Source organism: Salvelinus sp. IW2-2015, linkage group LG15 (genome assembly GCF_002910315.2).
Source record: "Salvelinus sp. IW2-2015 linkage group LG15, ASM291031v2, whole genome shotgun sequence".
Lineage (NCBI taxonomy): Eukaryota > Metazoa > Chordata > Actinopteri > Salmoniformes > Salmonidae > Salvelinus > Salvelinus sp. IW2-2015.
Genome location: NC_036855.1, coordinates 49,621,763 through 49,642,717, shown reverse-complemented (window position 1 = coordinate 49,642,717; position 20,955 = coordinate 49,621,763). Strand labels below are relative to the sequence as shown.

General features: G+C 45.3%; 1 protein-coding gene across 1 annotated transcript in view; it reads left to right on the top strand.

Annotated features, from left to right (window-relative positions):
* Positions 1–1,714: 1,714 nt before the first annotated feature.
* Positions 1,715–20,955, top strand: part of LOC111974302 (neuron navigator 2-like) — a 90,581-nt gene continuing 71,340 nt past the window's right edge. The window contains 4 exon segments of the mRNA XM_070447229.1: positions 1,715–1,784; positions 15,118–15,190; positions 15,407–15,659; positions 19,223–19,356. Coding sequence (XP_070303330.1) covers positions 1,782–1,784; positions 15,118–15,190; positions 15,407–15,659; positions 19,223–19,356 — 463 coding nt within the window. The 5' untranslated portion in view covers positions 1,715–1,781.

Below are 20,955 nucleotides of genomic sequence, written 5' to 3'. Positions count from 1 at the left end.
AAGGTCGTCTACAGCCGACTCATCGACTAAGTCTGTCTGGCTATGTCGCTGTGCTGTTTTTGACACTCTCCCCCCCCCCCACAGCTGACTATTGCTATCCTGGTGTCATGTAACCGAGCTCTATCCCTCTTCCAATCCCTATATGAGTGCCCATTCACCAGTTCATTCATAGTTTCCTGTCCCCCTCTCTATGTAGATGGGGGGGGGGAATATCACACCAGACAATTGCGACTGAAATCTGACCATGCAGCTCAGTGGGTGTGAAGCAGGGGGACAGTGACACGGTGACACAGGGTCAGAGACCTGGCTGGGATCAGTAGCACATTATTTTGGTAGGAGACAACAGGGGAGACCGAATGACAGATAATGGCAGGGTTTAGACGAGTCATAATATATACTGAACAAAAATATAAACGCAACATGCAAAAATCTCTAAGATTTTACTGAGTTACAGTTCATATGAGGAAATCAGTCAGTTGAAATGAATTCATTCGGCCCTAATCTATGGATTTCACATGACTGGGAATACAGATATGCATCTGTTGGTCACATATACCTTTTAAAAAATGGGCCTCACAATGGGCCTCAGGATCTTGTCAAGGTATCTCTGTGCATTCAAATGGCCATCGATAAAATGCAATTGTGTTCGTTGTCCCTGGTAGCTTATCTCTCTAGCCGTAGCTTATGCCTGCCCATACCATAACCCCACCGCTCACCCACACAATGCCATACACGTGGTCTTCGCTTGTGAGGCCGGTTGGACGTACTGCCAAATGATCTAAAACGACATATGAGGTGGCTTATGGTAGAGAAATGAACATTCAATTCTCTGGCAACAGCTCTGGTGGACATTCCTGATTGTGTTGTGTGACAAAACTGCACATGTAGAGTGGCCTTTTATTGTACCCAGCACAAGGGGCACCTGTGTAATGATCAAGCTGTTTAATCAGCTTCTTGATACGCTACACCTGTCAGGTGGATGCATTATCTTGGCAAAGCTAAAGACATTTATTTGCACAACATTTGAGAGAAATAATCTCTTTGTGCTCATGGAACATTTCTGGGCTATTTTATTTCAGCTCATGAAACACGGGACCATCACTTTACACGTTGTGTTTATGTTTTGGTTCTGTGTACATTCCACAGGGTGTGTTTATGTGCAAGTGCGTGTGTGTGTTTGTGAGAGTGTTTATCCACCTGACACAAAGTTTGGACCCGCTGGGATAACCCTTTCTTTTCCTGCAGTAGGTGGTAGTCAGGTTCCTGTGGCGGAGATGCCCAGTGGGCCCCAGCAGGCTGTAGTGTTGAAAGTGGACAACCTTGTCTCAGCTGCTGTGGGCTGGGCCTCTAAAGGAGGGGAGGGGGGGGATCCACACACACCCCTTCTCCCGGCCAACTCTGCCTGGCCCCTAGTGGCCCCACGCACATTTGCTTTAACTAGATTGGGTTTCATCTCTCAGAAGAAAGAGGGGGCAGTGACCCTCTCCACCCAGTCACAGGCCTGCTCTCCTCACTCACTCTCTCTGGCACTGAGTAGGAACATCCTGGAGTAAGAACCAGGGATATCACTAAGAACACCTTTTATTCTCTCTCTCTCTCTCTCTCTCTCTCTCTCTCTCTCTCTCCTCTCTCTCTCTCTCTCTCTCTCTCTCTCTCTTCTCTCTCTCTCTCTCTCTCTCTCTCTCTCTCTCTCTCTCTCTCTTCTCTCTCTCTCTCTCTCTCTCTCCTTCAGCAATGAGAAGATTGAAGACATCAATGGCTGCCCTAAGACTCGTGCTCAGATGGTGAGTGACCTTCCTAGGGTTTCCTTCTATTGGTTTGTGTTGTTTGGCAGTATAACGTTAGAATCCTTGTGTTGTGTGTGGGGGGGGGGGTTGTTTTGTTTGCTTGTTTGAATGGGTGAGTGTTGTTGAAGTAAAAAGTGCCTTTTGATGTCTTGGTCCACCACAGTAGAGTGTCTGTGTTTGTGTGTTAACTCATACGTGCGCGTGTACTTGAGCGTGTATAAGCTGTGCGTACGTACAGTGACCTTATTTAAGCAGGAAATTCGAATTTAGCTCTGTCTCAGAAGACATGGGTCCAATTGAATGGTTATGGGTATTACTCCTGTTATTGTTTGCGGTCAGTCTTTGTAAAACGTCTGGCCTACAGACAGGCCATTGGCTCTCACTTTGACGCACCAGAGACTGAGGTTTGGTGTCTGGAAGAGAACCAAGCTCGCTTCATCACGTTACTACTAGAAATAAAAACTCCACTTATGTTATCTAAGGGGACAAAATCCAGATGGAGAATTGAAGTTACGATGACAGTAAAAGCGTTAGCAGGGCGATGTTGTAATGGCTGTGGTTACTGTATAAGGATTCCCTTTTGGAGAGGGCTTTGGCAAGCATACTCTTCTCCCAGGCAAAGGCTTAGTTCTACTGTATATTCATTTCTGCGTTTATTGTGGTTTGTTGGGGCAGTTTAACATTAGAACACATGAGTGAGAGAGAGAGAGTGTATCTGTGGCTGCGTTTATATACGCGTTTATTAGGGGTGGGAATTTGAAAGAATGTCTAATTTTGAATGGGTTGACCACAATTAGTAGACTGGTCGATTGTTTGGTCGATAGGCTGTTGGTCGACCAAGATTCTCTTAGTCGAGCTGTAGCAAATATATATACAGTGCCTTCGGAATGTATTCAGAGCCCATGACTTTTTCCACATTTTGTTACGTTACAGCCTTATTCTAAAATTGATTAAATCTTTTTTTCTCTCATCAATCTACACACATTACCCCATAGTGATAAAGTGAAAATAGGTTTTTAGACATTTTTGCAAATGTATTAAAAATAAAAAACAGAAATACCTTATTTACATAAGTATTCAGACCCTTTGCTATGAGACTGGAAATTGAGCTCAGGTGCATCCTGTTTCCATTGATCATCCTTGAGATTAGAGATTGGATTGATTAGATTCCACCTGTGGTAAATTAAATTGATTGTAGATGATTTGGAAAGACACACACCTGTCCCACAGTTAACAGTGCATGTCAGAGCAAAAACCAAGCCATGAGGTCGAAGGAATTGTCCGTAGAGCTCCGAGACAGGATTGTGTTGAGGCACAGATCTGGGGAAGGGTACCAACTTTTTTTTGCAGCATTGAAGGTCCCCAAGAACACAGTGGCCTCCATCATTCTTAAATGGAAGATGTTTGGAACCATCAACACTCTTCCTAGAGCTGGCCAAACTGAGCAATCGGGGGAGAAGGGCCTTGGTCAGGGAGGTGACCAAGAACCTGATGGTCACTCTGACAGAGCCCCAGAGTTCCTCTGTGGAGATGGGAGAACCTTCCAGAAGGACAACTATCTCTGCAGCACTCCACCAATCAGGCCTTTATGGTAGAGTGGCCAGACGAAAGCCACTCCTCAGTAAAAGGCACATGACAGCCCGCTTGGAGTTTGCCAAAAGGCCCCTAAAGACTCTCAGACCATGAGAAACAGCATTCTCTGGTCTGATGAAACCAAGATTGAACTCTTTGGCCTGAAAGCCAAGCGTCACGTCTGGAGGAAACCTGGCACCATCCTTACTGTGAAGCATGGCGGTGGCAGCATCATGCTGTGGGGATGTTTTTCAGCAGCAGTGACTGAGAGACGAGACAGGATCGTGGCAAAGATGAAGAAAGCAAAGTACAGAGAGATCCTTGATGAAAACCTGCTCCAGAGTGCTCAGGACCTCAGACTGGGGTGAAGGTTCACCTTCCAACAAGACAATGACCCTAAGAACACAGCCAAGACGAAGCAGGAGTGGCTTCGTGACAAGTCTCTAAATGTCCTTGAGTGGCCCAGCCAGAGCCTGCGCTTGGACCCGATCGGACATCTCTGGAGAGACCTGAAAATAGCAGTGCAGTAACGCTCCCCATCCAACCTGACAGAGCTTGAGAGGATCTGCAGAGAAGAATGGGAGAAACTCCCAAATACAGGTGTGCCAAGCTTCTAGCGACGTACCCAATAAGACTCGAGGCTATAATAAGTGCTTCAACAAAGTACTGAGTAAAGGGTCTGAGTACTTATGTAAATGTGATATTTCCGTTTTTTTTTTGAATAAATTCGCAAAAAATTCAAAAAAACAGTTTTTGCTTTGTCATTATTTTGTGTGTAGATTGGTGAGGAAAAATACATTTTAGAATAAGGCTGTAACGTAACAAAATTAGGAAAAATGTCAAGGCTTGAATACACTGTATAAATGTGCCCATTTTGGGATCTGATAGTGTTTCTGATTGGCTTAAAGCACCATCACTAATGAGCTGTGGAGCAGGCCTACCTGATTACTTCTAATCAGTGCTTGACTTGGGCTGAAGTAGGTTCCGGTACTCATTTTGGGTGCTGTTACTGTTTATATTTAGGTGCAGGAGCTCCACATTACTTTTGAGCTGATATTCTCTAAGTGGAACAGGAGCTCAAGCAGTAGAAAAGTTGAGGTGCCGGTACTCAGCTCCGGTGAGCTCCTGCCCAAGTCAAGCAATGCTTCTTATCCCTTGCGCAAATAGCCAACAGCTGTGTCCGTCCCGAGCACCACTCTGAGGGACCAGAATATTTTATACAATGTTGCACCGCAAGCTTCAGCTGGATCCATTTACATTTACATTTTAGCAGACGCTCTTATCCAGAGCGACTTACAAATTGGAAAGTTCATACATATTCATCCTGGTCCCCCCGTGGGGAATGAACCCACAACCCTGGCGTTGCAAGCGCCATGCTCTACCAACTGAGCCACACGGGACCAAGTTAATAGTTGATACAATGTTTCAAGTTTGTTGCAGACAGGCCATGCGTAGCCAATGTGATTAATAGGATACTTTTTATTTTTTAAATTCTGATATTTTCTACCTGCAGGCTGCAATGGTTTTGTTTGTTGGCTTTATGTAGGCTATTTTTTACATAGTTGGTAATGGCAATAGAAGTCACTTTTTAGGTTTGTATCATTTTCAGTTAGATTTGGATAGAATTTTGATTAAACGATTAAACGATTTTGAGATATGAAGACGCCAATATAAATGAAATTAAACTGTTCCACGAACATGTGTATATAAAAACCATAATTGGCACGCAGATTGGTAGAAATGGTCATATAAATTGACATTCCACATGAGAAAGGTTGCCGACTCCTCGTGTAGCCTATTACCAGCAACGTCAGGAGAGCAATGGCAGAATCTGCGAAAGCCAGCAGGAGGTGGAGGAGAATGGTTGGTTCAGGTTAAGTTTTTTTCTTCTTCTGGTTATCTGGCTCCCTCTTGAGTCATGTGTGTGTTATTTCATCGAACAGTCAACTTAAAGCGTCAAACGAGCTCAATGCATATCACTGATTTTATGAAAACACATAGAGTGTGTCGATATACGGAAAAATACACCTTCAAAAATGTTGACCAATCGATTGATCGAAAGAACAGACAACTTTCGGTCGGCCAAGATTTCGTTTTGTCGGGACAGCCATAAATTTATAGTACCCACAATTCAGCTTGAAACCGGGCTGAAGGCAAGAGTTTATGGTATGCTTCCTATCTGTTGTTCCAATTACTGGTTGTTCTGATACAAATCTGAACATATTTTCACTGCACTTGACACGCTCCAAACAATAAACATATCTTAGAGGTAGACATTTTGTCAGTGCTTTCACATTTTACCTTACATTTGTACATTTCGCATTCAATCATACTGCTTGTGATTTTGGTGTTTTTTTTTACTGCAATGGGAAACTAGCCGGTATCCCTCCTCTGAATGTGGAGGGTTGTAAATTGGGCCAGTGTGCCAGTTGAAGGCTAATTTAGGCTGATAGACAGACCGCGCCCCCCCACCACCAACTCACACACACACACACACACACACACACACACACACACACAATGCACACAGGACTTGTCACATACACCCACACACACCACACACACACCACACACACCACACCACACACACACACACACACGCCCAGAATCAGTGCAGTCGCAGGCGGTTCTCTCTGTGTATCACTATCATTAGCCGGGTCCCATTAGAGGTTGATTGTGCCCTCCAGTCACCAGTAATTGAGACGCTCCAGGCTGCTCTTGTCCTGTAGTCCCCTCTCTGTCTCTGTTCCCTCTCTGGTCTCTGTGCCCTCTCTGGTCATTCTGTTCCTCTCTGGTCTTGTTGCCTCTGCTGGTCTCTGTTCTGCTCTGGTCTCTTGTCGCTCTCTGGTCTCTGTGCCTCTCTGGTCTCTGTCCTCTCTGGTCTCTGTTCCTCTCTGGTCTCTGTCCTGCTCTGGTTCTGTCCCTTCTTGGTCTCCTGTCTCTCTGGTCTCTGTTCCTCTCTGGTCTCTGTTCCTCTCCTGTTCGCTCTCTGTCTCTGTCGCCTTCTCTGGTCTCTGTCCGCCTCTCTGGTTCTCTGTCCCTCTCTGGTCTCTGTCCCTGGCTCTCTGTCTCTGTCGTCTGCCTCTCTGTCTGTCCTGGCCTCTGTCTCTTGTTCCTCTCTGGTCTCTGCTTCCTCTCGTGGTCTCTGTCCTGCTCTGTCCGGTCTCTGGTCTCGTCTCTGGTCTCTGTCCCTCTCTTTGGTCTCTGTCCCTCTCCTTGTCTCTGTATCCCTCTGCTGGTCTCTGTTCTCTCTGGTCTCTGTCCCTCTCTGTCTCTGTCTCCTCTGGTCTCCTGCCCTCTTGGTCTCTCCGTCCCTCTCTGGTCTCTGTCGCTCCTCTGTGTCTTTGTTTGTACAGTGATTAGAACCTTTTCTAAAACCTCTCTTAGCTTACCACTGTTAGCATTTTACAGGCGAGAGGTGAAGAAACGGTGGGCTGACGCTGTGTGTTTAAGTGTGTGTGTGTTTTTGTGTGTGTACGTGTGTGTGTGTGTTTCTCTGTTTGGCCTGAGCTGAGAGATATTTGATGGGGGGTGGTGTGCGTTTGTGTGTCACCACTGTTGTGTGCGTGTGCAGCTTTGCGTGTGTGTGAGCTCTTCAGCTGAAACTGAAGCTTCGAGCAGTGCTGGAGGCAGGGCAACCAGTCATTATGCACATGTCTTTGTGGATTTTAATACAGAGTGAAGAAACACACCACACACTTTCCCTGTTAGCCGGCCACTCAACACCCAGGACCTACTGAGAGCTCCATTAACAACACTTGACTTGATTGCTGTGGTAAGCTGCATTCAAAACCCTGAAAAGCTTCTGGCAAAACAACTCTACCTTAACCTCTTGTTTTAAACCAGCAAACATGTAAACAAGCTTAGGACTTATAATGGAGGGATATAAAGCTTTTTTATCACCATCTTGCTCAGTGTTTTTCAGACGAGTGGGGGAATAGTTGTTTTTACAACTGTGGCCCTCACACACCACACACACACACACACACACACACACACACAACACACACACACACACACACACCACCACACCACAACACACACACACACACACACACACCCTTTTACCGCTAGTCCCTCCCAGTCTCATACCCTTGCCACCCAGGAAATAACCGTAGCTTTCGCAGTGACATGCTGTCATTGGGTGTAGTGGTGCACAAGAGGTGCTAAAACCACACAGGACGCTCCCGGCTACTGCACCCCCCACTCACATATCCCCTGAAGTGCTTTAGGTCTGTCAGAGGCCTACTTCTTACTGTGGAGGGATACACTTGTGTCACAACACACACACACACACAACTCACACACCACACACACACCAACACACACACACACAACCACACACACACACACACACACACCACACACACACACACAAACACACACACCCACATCACACATCTATCATAGCACTACACACTGCTCTGTTGTTCGGGTAGATTTATTGGTGTGTATTGCTTAATTGCTGTGTGTGTCGTGTTTCTGGGTCACAATGTTTTATTTCCAACTTCCTGTTTCGCCCTCAGTTTGGCTCTAGTTCCCGAGAGATCTTTCTCTCCTCTACCGGGAACAAACGTTACTACTAGCTCCATACAGGTCGAAACCAGTTCAGACCCGTCTTCCCAGTAGTCTTCTCCTAATGGGGAATGATGAAAACGAGGCCTTAGGAGGCTTCATAAGCCCTCAGCGAATGTCAAATGGCGTTTCCTCCTTTACATCAAGGCGTTGTCAGTTCTAAACGTCAACCCGTGTTTCACCTTCAGGTGCCACTCAAGGCCACGACAGCTGTAAGCCTGACAAAACAGCGTTTGACTTAAGTGTATGCTGTTATATACAGCGTCAGGTTATCGTGACTGACGTTCCTTCCATGTCCCAACAGTTCAGTACTAAGGCCGTGGTCGTTCATAGGTTATATGACTGCTATATTTACATAGTATATGATCATATAGATTGTATTGATTGGTCATGTGAGTCGCCACAGGTGAGTAGGGGAAGCGAGATACCACTAGCAGGATACTGTCTGAAGTTAATGTGTAATCAAGTGTGTGACAGCTAGGGGGATACCTCCTTCAGACAACGTGTGTGTGTGTGTGCTTGCGTGCGTGCGTGCCTTCCTGCATACATGTGCGTGCACATGTGTGTCTGAGTGTGATACCAACTTGTATCAGCTGGCCGAACCCTATGTAATCAAGATGCGAGTGCAGAGCAATCACTGGTACCGTGCTGCATAGCGTTGCTAGACAACCCTGTATGGAGGAGTGTCAACCGTTTGACCACAAGGTATCGGCTGGAGCCACTATTTGGGTTAGCGCTCCTCCTGTCATCCCTCTCTCCTCCTCACCTTCTTCTCTGCGGTTAGAGAATTGTATATTTACCTAATTTCTTGTCGCTCTGTGTCCTCTGCTGTATCTAGACTGCATTCAGTTTGATTGTTTCACTGTAAAGTACTGTAGTATTGGTGCTATTGGTTTGTTTTTGTGTGTGTTGGGTTACTTGCCACTTGGGCGCCAGTACTACCAGCTACTACCAGTAGTTGTGTAACACTATGAAACTGTCTAGTTGAATTACATCAGGAGGTACAGTACAGTCGTGGCCAAAAGTTTTGAGAATGACACAAATATACATTTTCACAAAGTCTGCTGCCTCAGTTTGTATGATGGCAATTTGCATGTACTCCAGAATGTTATGAAGAGTGATCAGACGAATTGCAATTAATTGCAAAGTCACTCTTTGCCATGCAAATGAACTGAATCCCCAAAAACATTTCCACTGCATTTCAGCCCTGCCACAAAAGGACCAGCTGACATCATGTGAGTGTTGACGAGGACAAGGCTGGAGATCACTCTGTCATGCTGATTGAGTTCGAATAACAGACTGGAAGCTTCAAAAGGAGGGTGGTGCTTGGAATCATTGTTCTTCCTCTGTCAACCATGGTTGCCTGCAAGGAAACACATGCCGTCATCATTGCTTTGCACAAAAAGGGCTTCACAGGCAAGGATATTGCTGCCAGTAAGATTGCACCTATATCAACCATTTATCGGATCATCAAGAACTTCAAGGAGAGCGGTTCAATTGTTGTGAAGAAGGCTTCAGGGCGCCCAAGAAAGTCCAGCAAGCGCCAGGACCGTCTCCTAAAGTTGATTCAGCTGCGGGATTGGGGCACCACCAGTACAGAGCTTTCTCAGGAATGGCAGCAGACAGGTGTGAGTGCATCTGCACGCACAGTGAGGCGAAGACTTTTGGAGGATGGCCTGGCGTCAAGAAGGGCAGCAAAGAAGCCACTTCTCTCCAGGAAAAACATCAGGGACAGACTGATATTCTGCAAAAGGTACCAGGATTGGACTTGCTGAGGACTGGGGTTAAAGTCATTTTCTCTGATGAATATCCCTTTCCGATTGTTTGGGCAATCCGTAAAAAGCTTGTCCGGAGAAGACAAGGTGAGCGCTCCCATCAGTCCTGTGTCATGCCAACAGTAAAGCATCCTGAGAACATTCATGTGTGGGGGTTGCTTCTCAGCCAAGGGTGGGCTCACTCACAATTTTACCTAAGAACACAGCCATGAATAAAGAATAGTACCACACATCCCTCCGAGAGCAACTTCTCCCAACCATCCAGGAAACAGTTTGGTTGATGGAACAATGTTTCCAAGCATTGATGGAGCACCTTGCCATAAGGCAAAAAGTGATAACTAAGTGGCTCGGGGAACAAAACATCGATATTTTGGGTCCATGGCCAGGAACTCCCCAGACCTTAATCCCATTGAGAACTTGTGGTCAATCCTCAAGAGGCGGGTGGACAATCAAAAACCCACAGATTCTGACAAACTCCAAGCATTGATTATGCAAGAATGGGCTGCCATCAGTCAGGATGTGGCCCAGAAGTTAATTGACAGCATGCCAGGGCGGATTGCGAGAGGTCTTGAAAAAGAAGGGTCAAACACTTCAAATATTGACTCTTTGCATCAACTTCATGTAATGTCAATAAAAGCCTTTGACACGTATGAAATGCTTTTAATTATACTTCATATTCCATAGTAACATCTGACAAAAATATCTAAAGACACTGAACAAGCAGCACACTTTGTGGGAATTAATATTGTGTCATTCTCAAAACCTTTGGCCACGACTGTATGTTAAAGTTGTGCTATGCGTCATGTTGACCGACCACAGGGTTGTTTGACTCTCTAAAACAACAATCTAAGGGTATCGTGAAGCGAGAGAGTATTTACGGGGTTAGTGTTATCTTGGTTCACAGGTGAGGTAGTCTCAGTGGAACTGTCTGAGAGAGTGAAAGGCGGCAGGAGAAACACACACGCGCCGACTCAGTCATGCCACAAGCCAGGATTCCTTTAAGACATAAACCAAAGCTTCCGGTGAGGGGGGTACACACACACACACACACACACACACACCACACACACACACACACACAACACACACACACACACAACACACACACACCACACACACACACACACACACACACACACACACACACACACACACACACACACACACACACCACACACAAACAAACAATAGATTCTCTGTTGGTGTATGAAAGTGTTTGTTCCTAGGCAGTTGCAGGGCCGGCCCTACTGTGTGCTAAGCTGGCTGAGACCCAGCATGTGATGACAGCCTTAGAGAGAGAGGTGTGTGTGTGTGTCTGAGAGAGAGACCCAGTACAATAGAACAGTGGTTAGTGTGATACTGTATTTGCTGTGTTCATGCCATCAAGACAGGTTTCAGAGAACGTTCTAGGTAAGAGGAAACTCTATGGACATATTAGAATTGTATCTTGGTTTTGAAAGTTGTATTTTGCTTATGACGACGGTTGGTATTTGATTATTTTGTAATAATAATGGTCATTTTTAGGCAGTGTAATTTCTCATTATTGTTGATTTTAATGATCTAGTTAGTGTTGCTTCCTAGGTGGCCATATAACTGGGCTAGTTTCAAAAAAATGTGGGATTGCAAGTTATTCAGTTGCAGTGTAATTTGAGTACTACTGTGGTCCAGTGTTCAATCTACCTGCAGGGTTAGATTATCTGTGGCTGTTGACATGTTCTGTGACATGTCTGTGACACGTCTGTACATGTCTAGTGTGTGTTTAGTGTATAGGGTGGAGAGGGAGAGACTTACATTGAGTCGGAAGTTTACATACACCTTAGCCAAATACATTTAAACACAGTTTTTTCACAATTCCTGACATTTAATCCTAGTAAAAATTCCCTGTTTTAGGTTAGGATCACCATTTTATTTTAAGAATGTGAAATGTCAGAATAATAGTAGAGATATGATTTATTTCAGCTTTTATTTATTTCATCACATTCCCAGTGGGTCAGAAGTTTACATACACTCAATAGTATTTGGTAGCATATGCCTTTTAAATTATTTAACTTGGGTCAAACGTTTCGGGTAGCCTTCCACAAACCTTCCCACATAAATTGGGTGAAGTTTGGCCCATTCCTCCTGACAGAGCTGGTGTAACTGAGTCAGGCTTGTAGGCCTCCTTGCTTGCACATGCTTTTTTCAGTTCTGCCCACAAATGTTCTATTTGATTGAGTCAGGGCTTTGTGATGGCCACTCCAATACCTTGACTTTGTTTGTCCTTAAGCCATTTTGCCTCAACTTTGAAGTATGCACTGAGTTTGAGGTAGGCCTTGAAATACATCCACAGGTACACCTCCAATGGATTCAAATTATGTTAATTAGCCATCAGAAGCTTCTAAAGCCATGACATAATTTTCTGGAATTTTCGAGCTGTTTAAAGGCACAGTCAACTTAGTGTTGGTAAACTTCTGACCAACTGGAATTGTGATATTGTGAATTATAACTGAAATAAACTGTCTGTAAAAAGTTGTTGGAAATATTACTTGTGTCATGCACAAAGTAGATGTCCTAAACCGACTTGCAAAACTATAGTTTGTTCAAAGAAATTTGTGGAGTGGTTGAAAAACGAGTGTTAATGACTCCAACCTAAGTGTATGTAAACTTCCGACTTCAGGTGTATACACTCCATCACGGTTACGTGTGTTGTCCCATGACGTCAAAGCTAGGCACAACACCTATTGACTCAGTGGCTTTATTACATGCTAATGAATAACCAGACTGTATTTACTCAAGGTTTATGAATCATGCACATCGTTGATGAGAGGAGCACTGCCCTGATCAGAATAGAGGAGAGAAAGGAAGTGGGAGATACCAGAAGAGATGGACAGGGAGAGGGATGAGGGGAATACGAGAAAAGGATAGAAGGACATGAGAGGATGAGGGGAATACGAGAAAAGATAGAAGGACATGAGAGGATGAGGGGAATACGAGAAACGGAAGAAGGACAGGAGAGGATGGGGAATACGAGAAAAGGATAGAAGGACATGAGAGGATGAGGGGAATATGAGGAAAGGATAGAAGGACATGAGAGGGTGAGGTGAATACGAGAAAAGGATAGAAGGACATGAGAGGATGAGGGGAATACGAGAAAAGGATAGAAGGACATGGAGGGGAATACGAAAAAGGATAGAAGGACATGAGAGGATGAGGGAATACGAAAACGGATAGAAGGACATGAGAGGATGAGGGGAATACGAGAAACGGATAGAAGGACATGAGAGGATGAGGGGAATACGAGAAAAGGATAGAAGGACATGAGAGGATGAGGGGAATACGAGAAAGGATAGAAGGACATGAGAGGATGAGGGAATACGAGAAAAGGATAGAAGGACATGAGAGGGCGAGGGAATACGAGAAAAGGATAGAAGGACATGAGAGGATGAGGGGATACAAGAAACGGATAGAAGGACATGAGAGGTGAGGGGAATACGGAAAACGGATAGAAGGGACATGAGAGGGTGAGGGAATACGAGAAAAGGATAGAAGGACATGAGAGGATGAGGGGAATACGAGAAACGGATAGAAGGACATGAGAGGATGAGGGGAATACGAGAAACGGATAGAAACACAGGAGAGGATGAGGGGAAGATAGGAGTGGAAAAGTGGACAAGTAGAGAACTCATTGTCAAAGTGCCTGGGTCTCCCTCCTTTGATTTTCTATTCCAACAGTTGGATGATTTCTCACTTTTCCCGCACTACACTGGAATTCCCAAAGTTGAAATTGTGAATCGATCCCCTGTTTTAATACAGATTAAATATGTTTTCTAAAATGTATGAGCACTGCTCTCTCAGCGGGCGTTTTTATTTCGCCAGAAGCATCTTATTTTTACCCCCTCAGTACCAGGGGTATTTGGGTCAGGGCAGTATTTTAGTAGTGTTGATGTGTGTGTGTGTGCGCGTGCATGAGTACCTGCCTGTGTATGGGTGCGGGTATATCACAGGGAGGGGTATCTCAGTCAAGCTGGGGGTATTTTAGTAGGGTCTGGGAGGGTATTTCAGGGTGGCTCGCGGGTAGTTCAGTGAAACGATGGTGGCATATGGGTCTGGGGTATTTAAAAAGACAGTGGGTATTTTAGTGAGTGGGGGATATTTGAACTTTGTAGCGAGCAGAGCCTGGTCTAAATTCCTTCTGGTTCTCAGGCTGTGTGCTCCCTGACCTCCCAGCATGTGTCGCCCTATAACAGCTGTTCTGGGGTCAGCGGGTCACAAAGGTGACAGAGGGGCCAGAATGCCGTTACAGCTCACTCACTGATCTGGAGTCTGCTTGTTTCGTCATATGACGTCATTGACATGTCTGATCTAGAATCATAGGGCTAGAAGGAGGATATTGCTATTAATGTATTGAATAGGTATTGTTATTTTAGTTAGTTTTCTATAAAGTACGATGTTATTTTTCTAAATGGAAACTCTGAACTCTGCTCAGTTGAAACCCAATTCACACTAATAGAAGGTAATTGTGATTGCTTCTATTTCAGTAAGCTGTTTATGTATTCTAGATCTGCTTATCGGGTGTGCATCGGGTGTGTACAGTTTGCAGGGACAATGTTTGACCTGTTTTCAGAGTCGTTTGTAGTAAGTGCTTTGGTGGAAAATGTACTACTGAAGTGTATTACTAGCGTGTGTGCTAGCTATTGCCGATGGCTGTGATTCAATATGCCTCGGTATATAGTGTAAGACAGATTCCGTTTTGATGAAGGTTCCCTGATTGAACAGTCAAGAGTATAGTCACAACAGTATGAACAGTGAAAGTGACAGCTGGCTGTGGCGTAAGAATCAATTGGTATATTGCTCAGTCACTCCCTGTTTGTTCACCTGAACCTGACCGTTGACAACCTTTGTTCTCCACCTTAAAAAAAAAAAATGTATTGATGATATCATTCGATTACTCCATTTGATTTGGTTCACCTGGTGATGACACGTGCAGCCAATGGGCTGTATCGAAATAGGGTCCCCTGACCCGAAGCTAATTCTGTCGACCAATCATATCACCTGGCTGTCGATTGTTGACAGCTCAGCACAGCTGGGTCGATGTGGTTCCATTGGCTGGTATCTTAGTAACAGGGTCAAAGTAGAATGCCTCGTCGTCGAAGGTACTCCGGGAGTGGTGTATGTCTGGCTTATTTGAATACTGCTTTGACTAGGCTATGTCATTAAACGATCCACTCACCTTACTCAGGTCGGCTGTAAACATGCCACTGAACTCCAAGGCCGACAATGTGTTTGTGATTGCTATTTCTGAGTAGGCTGCTGATAACTGCGTGTGTGCGTTATGACTGTGCGATGAGGGGAGTTCAATCTGAATGCAAATTCAGAAGCACCCCGTTCTAAGTTCTCTGCGTCTCTCTCTTCTTCTTCTTCTCCTCCAGATTGAGAACATTGACGCCTGCCTCAGTTTCCTGGTCGCCAAAGGAGTCAACATACAGGGCCTGTCTGCAGAAGGTAAACACTCACACTCACCAGTCACACACACCTGCTGAGACTACATTGACTGACTGTAGCGGCTAGAATATTGTGTCGTGAGCTTGTAACTTACTTTCCTCTCTGTATCTCATCTCTCTCTCTCTCCTTCTTCCTACCTCTTCCTCTTCATCTCTTTCTCTCTCTCTCTCTCCCTGTCTGTTTATTTACCTCTCTCCCCTGCTCCCCGTTACGCAGAGATCCGCAATGGGAATCTGAAGGCCATTCTGGGCCTCTTCTTCAGCCTGTCTCGCTACAAGCAGCAGCAGGCCCACCGCCAGTACTCCCAGCCCCACCTTAAGTCCCAGCCCCAGAGCCCTCATCCTCCCCTGAGCCAGCAGACCAGCGCCCCAGCCCAGCTCAGCAGCCACCCTGCCCCCCCTACGCATGAGACTCCGGCCCCCACAGCACAAGCAGCCCAGAAAACAGCACAGGTCGAGATGCAGTCCAGGTAAGCCTGTTGGATCGCCGCCACACTGATGCATTCTGGGAGATGTTGTTCATAATACTTTGACTTTTAGACGTCTTCCGTCTTTCCCTCTTGCTGACGTCGTCAATGTTCAATTCATTGTCTCTGTCTTATTTACTGTCTCTTTCCAGGTGTCTTAGCTCCAGTCGTCTGCATAGGACAGCTCTTTTTCTCCCTCTTTCTCGCTCTCTCTTCTTTGTGGTCGTGCATCGTCCTCCTCCTCCTCCTCATCATCTTCTAATTCACGTGGGCGTGCACACAAGAATGGGAGAGAGCACGTCTCATGAGAGAGCGCGTCTCACTGTGAATATGACCCTAATAGTTAACGGATAGGATAGGCCACTACTACTATCCTACTACTACTGTACTGTGTACTGTGAGATAACTGATAATGTTATACACTCATCTGGGCCCGTATTCATAAAGTGTCATAAAGTAGGTGTACTAACCTAGGAGCAGTTTAGCCTTTTTATATGAGTATCAAAAAGGAAGGACCTACTCCTAGATTAACACTCCTACTCTGAGACGCTTTATGAATGATGGCCATGAACTTTGTTTCCCAAGCACGTCACTGTCTTTCTGAACTAAATGACTGCGTTACAAATGAAGTGAAATTGAGGATGTGTTGTTGCATGCTGCCTAAACCCAACACAGCAGCCATAGAAAGATGCCTGAGTCGCTGCATCTGTTTTTCAGGGGAAACAGAAGTTAGGTTGAATATACTGTATACGTGAAAACAGGAAACATCCGCTTTTTGCCGACCCAGTGGAGAGCGCCTGCTGTCCATCCCTGGTAGTTTTTGCACCTGCTCCGTCAAATTGACCTAAAAAAAACAATGCATTAGCCCCACCCTCTGGTCAGCACGTGTAACTGCAGGTTAATATTCAGCTGGGCATAAATACATTCAATATCTGGAATGGTGTTTTTCTCCTTTTCAGATTGTAATGCGTTTCTCCTCCACTGCTTTTCCTTTTAATCTGCATTTTTTTAATTTTCATACTTTCTCGACTTGAATGAAAACTGTCTTGATGTGCAGACAAGGGGAGCACAGGTGACATTAGGATAATTTCATGATTACGATTTAATGTGGCCACATCCTGAACGAGAACGGACAGAACACTTTTCATCAGTGAATTGTAAACGGTGTATATCATGAATAGGCTAGCAGTGAAGCCTGTGACTGAACATCTCCCTCGGAATTAAATCGGGTATTACATTTTGCAGCTCAGTTGGTAGATCATGGTTCTTGCGATGCCAGAATAGTGGGTCTGATTCCCAGGATCCCCCGTACGTAAAATGTCTGCATCGCAAGTAGGTCGACTTTAAGTCCCTTTCAATAGAAGTGTCTGCTAAATGGATGTAAAATAAAAAAATATATATACAGTGGGGAGAACAAGTATTTGATACACTGCCGATTTTGCAGGTTTTCCTACTTACAAAGCATGTAGAGGTCTGTAATTTTTATCATAGGTACACTTCAACTGTGAGAGACGGAATCTAAAACAAAAATCCAGAAAATCACATTGTATGATTTTTAAGTAATTCATTTGCATTTTATTGCATGACATAAGTATTTGATCACCTACCAACCAGTAAGAATTCCGGGCTTTCACAGACCTGTTAGTTTTTCTTTAAGAAGCCCTCCTGTTCTCCACTCATTACCTGTATTAACTGCACCTGTTTGAACTCGTTACCTGTATAAAAAGACACCTGTCCACACACTCAATCAAACAGACTCCAACCTCTCCACAATTGCCAAGACCAGAGAGCTGTGTAAGGACATCAGGGATAAAATTGTAGACCTGCACAAGGCTGGGATGGGCTACAGGACAATAGGCAAGCAGCTGGTGAGAAGCAACAACTGTTGGCGCAATATTAGAAAATATAAAAAAATAAGAAGTTCAAGATGATGTCAATCACCCTCGGTCTGGGCTCCATGCAAATCTCACCTCGTGGGGCATCAATTGATCAGGAGGAAGGTGAGGATCAGCCCAGAACTACACGGCAGACCTGGTCAATGACCTCGAAGAGAAGCTGGGACCACAGTCTCAAAGAAAACCATAGTAACACAACTACGCCGTCAGGGATATAAATCCTGCAGCGCACACAAGGTCCCCTGCTCAAGAGGCGCATGTCCAGCCCGTCTAAGTTGCCAATGACCATCTGGATGATCCAGAGGAGAATGAGAAGCGTTCACTGTGGTCTGATGATTCAAAAATAGAGCTTTTGGTCTAAACTCCACTCGCCGTGTTTGGAGAAGAAAAGATGAGTACAACCCAAGAACACCATCCCAACCGTGAAGCATGGAGGTGGAAACATCATTCTTTGGGTATGCTTTTCTGCAAAGGGGACAGGACGACTGCACCGTATGAGAGGATGGATGGGGCCAGTATTGCGAGATCTTAGCCAACAACCTCCTTCCCTCAGTAAGAGCATTGATGATGGGTCGGACTGGTCTTCCAGCATGACAACGACCCGAAACACACAGCCAGGGCAACTAAGGAGTGGCTCCGTAAGAAGCATCTCAAGGTCCTGGATGGCCTAGCCAGTCTCCAGACCTGAACCAATAGAAAATCTTGGAGGGAGCTGAAAGTCCGTATTGCCCAGCGACAGCCCCGAGACCTGAAGATCTGAGGAAGGTCTGTATGGAGGAGTGGGCCAAAATCCCTGCTGCAGTGTGCAAACCTGGTCAAGAACTACAGGAAACGTATGATCTCTGTAATTGCAAACAAAGATCTCTTACCAAATATTAAGTTCTGCTTTTCTGATGTATCAAATACTAATTGTCAGCAATAAAATGCTAATTAATTACTTAAAAATCATAAATGTGATTTTCGGATTTTTGTTTTAGATTCCGTCTCTCACAGTTAAGTGTACCTATGATACAAATTACAGACTCTACATGCTTTGTAAGTAGGAAAATCTGCAAAATCAGCAGTGTATCAAATACTGTTTCCCCCACTGTATATATTGTTTATGCACTAACATTTTCAGGTGTTCATTTCAGAACGCTCATGTCTCATAGTCTTCATTGTCAGACAGGAACTGTAAAAAATGTAATGTCACTCAGAGTGCACGTGACGGTTTAATGAATGTATGCCTAAACCTTGCTGTTGTGCCATTGAGTGTAAACACTCTCTCTCTCTCTCTCTTCTCTCCTCTCTCTGTCTTCTCTCTCTCTCTCTCTCTCTCTCTCTCTCTCTCTCTCTATCCTCTCTCTCTCTCTCTCCTCTCTCTCTCTCTCCCTCTCTTCTCTCTCTCTCTCTGCTCTCTCTCGTCTCTCTCCTCTCTCTCTCCTCTCCTTCTCTCTCTCTCTCTCTCTCTCTCTCTCTCTCTCTCTCCTCTCTCTCTCTCTCCCTTCCCTCTCTCTCTCCTCTCTCTCTCTCTCTCTCTCTCCTCTCCTCTCTCTCTCTCTCTCTCTCTCTCTCTTCTCTCTCTCTCTCTCTCTCTCTCTCTCCCTCTCTCTCTCTCTTCTCTCTCTCTCTCATCTCTCCTCTCTCTCTCTCTCTCCTCTCTCCTCTCCTCTCTCTCTCTCTCTCTCTCAGACTTCCAGGCCCTAGTGCGAGGGTGTCCACTGCTGGCAGTGACATCGCACCTCGCGGGTCGGTTGGCGCCGCCGGCAACCGGCGCAGTCAGGGCTTCACAGACAAGACCAAACCAGCCGCTCACCTGCACAAAGGTACGTCTGCCCTTCGCACACTCACCTTTATGACTGTGCATGTGTCTGGAATTCAACCTTGGGCAATATGGCCCACTCAAAGCCTGATCCATGACTCGAAATACGATCAATGTATATACACACACACACACGTCTTGATCATATTTCGAGTCATGGATCATGCTTTGAGTGGGCCATATTGCCCAAGGTTGAATTCCAGACACATGCACAGTCATAAAGGACCAAATGTCTAGACCACCTGCCAAGTCATTAAGCGCTGACAGTCTGTCCTGGTCCTGATGTGGATGATGATGTCTGTGAGTATAGCAGCTACCCTAATCAGGCCATTATAGTGTGGGAGGCCGTAGGAGTCACCCTTTCTCAGAATAGATCAAGGCCTATCCACAAAGCGTCTCATATTACAGTAGTGGTGCTGATCGAAGATCTGTCCGTATAATATTATTCTTTATGATACAAAAGGCTAAACTGATTCTAGATCAGCACTCCTACTCTGAGACGCTCTGTGGATACAGGTCCCTGAGTGCAGACACCCTCTTCCACCCACATTGCACTGCGTCAGTGCTGAAGCACTTTACTGCGAAGTGAGTCGGGCCACGAAATGGAGTATTCGTCTTTGTTGCCCATGTCGAGGGCATAAAAGGTTATTCGTTAGATAAACAATGTTATGAGTCAAACTTGATATGATTTATGGTGTCAGATGCTTCACCTATTTACCTGGCTGGTCATGTGATTTTTCCATCTTGGCAAAGGGAGCTTTGGGATACAGAAATGAACAGTACAAGCTTCAGCACTGTGTATTACGAGGACAGTCGAAACACTGTGTGTGTGTGTGTGTGTGTGTGTGTGTGTGTGTGTGCCTGCGTTCGTTCGTGCGTGTGTATGCACGTGACACTGACCTATAGAGAGTGTGTGTGCTGCATGTCTCCTCGCTAAATGACATTGATATGGGTTACAAGGTGAGGTGACAGTGTGTGATTTATAGAGGTGTGTGTGTGTTAGATTTAGTGTTAGATTTAGTGTTGCGCTATAAAGGTTACCATGACCTCTAGTTGGTTCCTGGTATGACTGCTATGCACTGTGCTCTGTCTAACCTCAAAGGTGCTTGCTTATAGCAGGACACTGTGAATGACCTATGACTAGGGCTGTGGCGATCATGACATTTTGTCCCCTGGTTAATTGTCTCATCATTACGCACACCTGCCCCCATCGTTACGCACACCTGCGTCTCATGACACTCACCTGGACTCCATTACCTTCCTGATTACCTCCCCTATATTTGTCACTCCCCCTGGTTCTTTCATCAGGCATTATTGACTCTGTTTCTGTTTCATGTCTGTACACTGTTCGTGTTTCTTGTTTTGTACTATGTTCTATTTATTATGAAATATTCACTCCCTGTACTTGCTTCCTGATTATTAGCGTACACGTTAAAGAATAACGCCTCACCAAGAGGAAGCAACAGGGATATTTATTTTAATTTTTTACTGGTGACGTCGGGTCCAAGTGCCGCTGCCAAAGCAACTGGGGATGCCTCAGCTGGCTCGACAGATTCTCTAACCTCGGTTGGCTCGTCAGGCTCCCATGCCTCAGCCGGCTCGT